The sequence below is a fragment of the Muscardinus avellanarius genome, assembly GCF_963383645.1.
Source record: "Muscardinus avellanarius genome assembly, chromosome: 1".
Classification (NCBI taxonomy): Eukaryota; Metazoa; Chordata; class Mammalia; order Rodentia; family Gliridae; genus Muscardinus; species Muscardinus avellanarius.
Window position 1 is genome coordinate 221332727 of NC_137786.1, and position 6000 is coordinate 221338726.

The 6000-nt window shown below is 41.4% G+C and overlaps 1 protein-coding gene across 1 annotated transcript in view; it reads left to right on the top strand.

Moving 5' to 3' along the window:
* The window catches only part of PTPRJ (protein tyrosine phosphatase receptor type J), a gene marked incomplete at both ends in the record, with an annotated part of 42766 nt that extends 37180 nt beyond the window's left edge, over positions 1-5586 (top strand). Inside the window, one exon of the mRNA XM_080690782.1 lies at positions 5428-5586. Coding sequence (XP_080546908.1) covers positions 5428-5586 — 159 coding nt within the window. The remainder of the gene's footprint in view (positions 1-5427) is intronic.
* Positions 5587-6000: the final 414 nt, after the last annotated feature.

Here is a 6000-nt window from a genome sequence, read left to right on the forward strand (position 1 = left end):
TTTTTTGTACTGGGGTTCCTAGAAACCCTTCTACTTCTGGGCTACACTCCCAGATGTATTTTTTATACTTTTTTGATTTGGAAGCAGGGTCTCTTAAGCCAGAGAGGCTGGCTTCGAACCTGCACGATCCTCCTGTCTCTGCCTCCCAAGTGCGGGGATTACAAGCGTGCGCCACCATGCCTGGCCCAGTAGCAGCCTTTTAAAAATACTTTATTGGTACATTATAGTTATACATCATACTGAGATTCAGTGATGCTTTGTGTGTATGTGTGGTATTGAGGACTGAACTCACAGGCTCTCTACCTCTGAGTTATACCCTACCCCTTTTCATTTTTTATTTTGAAACAGGGTCTCACTAGGTTGATAAGAGTATCACTTCTTGATGATGCTGTCCTCGAACCTCCGATCCTGTTGTCTCAGCCTCCGCTGGAACTATAGGTGTGCGCCACCATGCTTGGCACAAAGTGATACTCTTTGGAGAAAAATAGAAATCTTATGCCCATAGACTCTTTTCTCATCTCTTTATTTTTTTTTATTTTTTTATTTTTCTTTCTTTTTTTTATTACTTTTTTTTATTGGTGCACTGTATTCATACATCATAGTGGGATACATACTTTTGTAGACATACATGCACACTTTTCCCAGTCAGCCCCCACCCAATCCCCACCCCATTCTCTCCCTATCCCTCCCTCCCATGCTTGGCTTAGTAGTTGACATCTAGTATTATGGCAATTTATCTAAAATTAAAAATGGTAATCTCACATAACAGTTTCATTTGTCTGATACCAAGCTTTTGATGACTTAAAGATGACATTTCAATATTTCTTTTTGCTTTCTTTCTTACCAGAGAATATTTTTTTCCTATTTTTTAGGTGAAACTATCATATATTTATATATTTATTTTTCAGAAAAAAAATCTATCCTAATATGGAATATGGACTCTAGGTACCCAAAACGATCTTGAAAAAGAACAAAGCTAGAAGATATATATTTTCTGATTTCAAACCATATAAAGCTACAATAATTGAAACAGTGTAGTACTATTCTAAAGGCAGATATATAAACCATTGGAGCTAAATAAAAGCCTAGAGCTAAATTCTTCCCTATATTGTCAAGTTATTTTTGACAAGGTTTCCACGAACATTTGGTGGTGGGAATATTAATCTTTTAACTAAATATTGTTAAAAATAATAATTACATGGAAAAGAATAAAATTGGACCCTTACCTAATCCCATATACAAATATTAACTCAAAATAGATAAAAGACCTAAATATAAATCTTAAGACTATAAACTTTTAGGAGAAAATCTGGGTCATTAAACCTCACAACATTGAAATTGGCAGTGATTTCTTGGTTATGATTTCAATGGCACAGGCAACAGAAGCGTATACAAACTCCCTAAAAAATAAAAAAAATATTGTATATCCAAAGACAATGTAAACAGAGTTAACAGTTACTAATAGAATGGGATAAAATATTTCCAATTGCTATATCTGAAGGTATATTAATATTTCAACTAGAAATCCTAAAAATTAACAACAATAAAGGCAAACAATACCCTTTAGAGATAGGTAACAGACTAACATAAATAATGAATCTCCACAGATAACCAATCTTAGTTGTCTGTTGGATGGAAACTCTTGTTTCTCTGGTTCTGATGTGTGTTACCTATTTCTTCTTTGTAGTTAATCTCTTTGAGTATTTTCTCTAGTGCTGGTTTTGAAGACATAAATTCCTTCAGTTTCTGTTTGTCATGGAAGCTTCTTATTTCTCCATCTAATTTGATAGAAAGTTTTGCTGGGTAGGAAATTTTTGGCTGGAAGTTGTTTTCTTTCAGAGTTAGGAATATGTTACTCCAAGCCCTTCTGGCTCTCATAACTTGGTTTGGGAAGTCTGGAGTGATTCTAATTGGTTTGCCTCTGAATGTCACTTGGCCCTTTGCTTTTGTTGCCTTTAAGATTCTCTGCTTGGCTTCCACATTGGTCATTTTGACAATTATGTGGCGTGGGGATCCTCTTCTCCGATCCTGTCTAAAGGGAGTTCTGTAAGTTTCCTGGACCTGTGTATCGACCTCTTGCTCTATGTCTGGAAAATTTTCTGCTATTACTTCCTTGAAGAGATTGTTGATCCCTTTGGTTTCACTTTCTTTTTCTCCTCTATTCCAATTATTCTTAGGTTAGCTCTCTTAAAATGGGCCCATATTTCTTCAAGATCAGATTCCTGCTGTCGGATATTTTTTCCTAGATTAGAAACTATGCGTTCATTTTTGGATTGCTCATCTTCTAAGAGCGAGATTCTGTTCTCCATGTGTTCCAATCGGTTGTTTGTGCTTTGAATTGAGGCCTTTACTTCATTAATTGCATCCTTTATCTCTTTTTGGCTCTCTCTGAGTTCTTTTCGAAGCACCTCTATTATTTCTACAGTTATTTTCCTGATTTGATCTTCTAGAAATCTCTGATTTTCAGTTTTATCGGGTTCTGATGTTGTGGGCATTCATTGCTCCAGTATTATTCCTCTTTCCCATGATTTCGGATGTTTGTGCTTTCTCTGGGTTCTTCCCTTGGGTCACTATGACTTCACTTAAGGTGTTCTGGATCTCGAGTCAGTAGTATCTCAGACCCCACTACTCCTTTACTGGGTTGTATCACAGAGTCTCCGACCCAGAGAGTCGATAGAGGCTGCTTTAGACTGTGGGGGGGGGGGGGTGCCAGGTTGCACGTTCTCCTATGGTGTGATATCTCTGCCACCGCCACTCCCCCACTGGGTCAAGTCCCAGGGAGTACAGTACTGTGATTTCTCCTCTGTGGCCCACAATTTGACTCACTGTTCTTGAGTGCGCAGATGTAGCTGTACTGGCCTCGCTGAATTCGCTGCTGCTGCCGCCGGTGGCAATATGGCGCCGCTGCTACGCCCTCGGCTATGGGGCTGGCGTTTTTCTTCTTGGTTTTGATTTTGACTCTGAATCCCTGCAGCGTGTGCTGAGCTCAGCCACTGGGAGCTTTAGACACTCTCTGCGTGGAGAAATCCCGCCTGGCTGTTCCGCAGTGGCTCACCTCGGCTTGCTGTAGCCGTCCCGTGAATTCGCCGGTGCCGCCGGCAGTATGGCGCTGCTGCCGCGTCTGCCACGTCCTCGGGCGCGAGGCCAGTGTATTTCCTCTGTGGCTCTGTTCTCAGTCCGCTTTCTCTCTGGAGCCTGGTGATTTTTTGTTTCACTGTTGATGGTGTTTTCTGGCTATGAAAGGCGCTGATTTTGTGGTAATGGAGATTTGTTGTTAGCGGGGCTCTTAAGCCCCGCTTTTCTCGGTCGCCATCTTCCCGGAAGTCTCTTTTCATCTCTTTATTTTGAAGATAATGCTTCGTCATATTAAAATTTTATGCTGGACGTGATGGTGCATGCCTGTAATCCTAGTACTTGGGAGGCTGAGATGGGAGAATTGCAGGTTCAAAGCCAGCATTAGCAACTTAGCAAGGGTCTCAGCAACTTAGCAAGACCCTGTTTCCAAATAAAAAAATAAAATAGGAAAATAAAAAAATTAACACATAGGCCTCTATAGGATACATTTTTTATCTTGCTAAGATGCCAAGAGCCTTGCTGAACTTGGCTTCAAACTTGCAGTCCTCCTGTCTCAACCTTCTCAGTACCAGGATTACAGCACCACCACACCCAGCTTTAATATACTTTTAATGGTGCATTCTTTTTTTTTCTCTAGTTCATATGCATTTATTCTATTCACATTGTACAATTGTTCAACAAGCTACAAAAAGACAAAGCCTTTTGTATTTTTATTGGTGCATTCTAATTGTACATGGTATTGGGATTCAGAGTGGTAGAGACCCACATGCACACAGTTTCCCACTGGATCTTCCTCCCCCTCCCCATACATGTCACTGAAATTGATACTGATAGTTTCATATATGTACATAAACATTATTGAACTGTTGCCTTCATCACGTCTCCTTAACCCTCTCTTCTAAGCCCCCTCCATCACTCCGCTGGAGTCTCCCCTCCTTTATCTGAAGCCTCTCTGTCTCTCTGTCTCTCTCTGTCTCTCTCTCTCTCCTTCATTTCTCTCTAGATTCCACATGATGTGAGAGAAAACATAAACTGTTCACTTTCTGGGACTGGCTGATCTCGCTTAGCATAATATTGTCTAGGTCCATCCATTTTCCTGCACATGACATGATTCTGTTCTTCATAGCTGAGTGTATATGCCACTGTTTTGTAATCCACTCCTCTGTTGACGGACACCTAGGCTGGTTTCCTAGTTAGGCACCGTGAATTGTGCTGCTGTAAACAAGGACTTTCCCAGGTGTGGCATAGCTGGGTCGTATGGTTCCCTCCCTGGTTTTCTGAGGAATCTCTACATTGATCTTCATAGCGGCTGTACTCATTTGCAGTCTCATCAACAGTATATAAGGACTCCTATTTCTTCACATCTTTGTCAGCGTTTATTATTGTTTGTATTCTTTTTTATGATTTAAAAAAAATTTTTTTATTGAGCCAGGCATGGTGGCGCACGCTTGTAATCCCCACGCTTGGGAGGCGGAGACAGGAGGATCGCACAGGTTCGAAGCCAGATGCTCTGGCTTAAGAGACTCTGTTTCCAAATTAAAAAAAAAAAAGGTGTCTGGGAGTGTAGCCCGGAGGTAGAAGGGTTTCCAGGAAGCCCAGTACCCCCCCCCCCCATTATTGGTGCATTGTAATCATACATCTTAATGGGATAAAAGACTTGTGGAGACATACATACACACATCACCCATCCCCACCCCCTTCCCTTCCCATGCTTGGCTTAGTGATTGATTTGATGTGTTTAAGTATATCGTGTGCTTTAGAGACTTTCCCTCTCCCCCTCCCATCCCCTCAGTGAGGTCACCTTATTTGCTCCTTCATAGGATTTCCTTCATCTAGATTATTTTTATTCTTGATTATTTCCATTCTAACTGGAGTTAGCTAGACTCTCAGCATAGTTTTTTAATGGCTGCCTGCTGATTCTGATATGCTTGTCTCAAGGGCGGTCCCCTCTCCAGTTCACCTCTTCTCCCTTTGAGCCTGCTGCCTCTGTTGAGAATTACAGTTTCCTCCTTACTCCTCTCAGCTTCCCTTGCTAGAAACTCTTGCTGGACCTTTTATTGTTTGAATGAGGGTGAGCATAATCTCTTCTGTACCTTTTCCTTGTCCTTCCCCAAGAGTCAGCTATGTCTCCTTGGGGAGGGGTGGGGAGCGTGTGCTCCTATGGCTAAGAAGTCTTGTTATCTGAGGGAGGTTGCAGATTTTACCAGGAAGTTGTTAACCTCTTCAAACATGTTAACCATTTCCTGTTGCGTGGCTAGGGTTTGTTTGGGGGTGATCTGTTTGAAAATACTTCTGAGTGCTAATCCCTGGAACCCGTGCTCACTGGCGCTTTCTCTTTGCTTTTTCTATCAGGACCAGTATGTTTTCCTCAACCAGTGTGTTTTGGATATTGTCAGAGCCCAGAAAGACTCAAAAGTGGACCTCATCTACCAGAACACAACGGCCATGACAATCTATGAAAACCTCCAGCCAGTGAGCGTGTTTGGAAAGACAAATGGTTACATCGCCTAATTCCAAAGCAAAACCTTGCTGAAGTTAACCAGACCATCACACCCACAGCAAAGGAAAATGCCCCGATGTTGACATGTTTTCATACGTCTCATATCTTAATTCTGTGTTCTGTTCTCTTAGAACCACTTGCAGGGTGTGAGGCTGCACGTGTGAAACGTGACCGAGGAGCCGTTGGGGCCGGCAGGGCTGTGGGCGGTGGTGAGCGGGTTAGCTGCATTCCTGATTACCAATGGATTGAGTTCACTTTTTTTTTTTTTCCCTTGAGAATTGTGGAAAACCAGGAAAAGTGAGCTATGATTTTTTTTTTCTTTTTCAAAACAGGTTCTTCTTCTTCTTCTTCTTTTTTTTTTTTTTAAAGACTATTTTATATGATTCACATGCTAAAGCCAGGATTGTGTTGGGTTGAATATATTT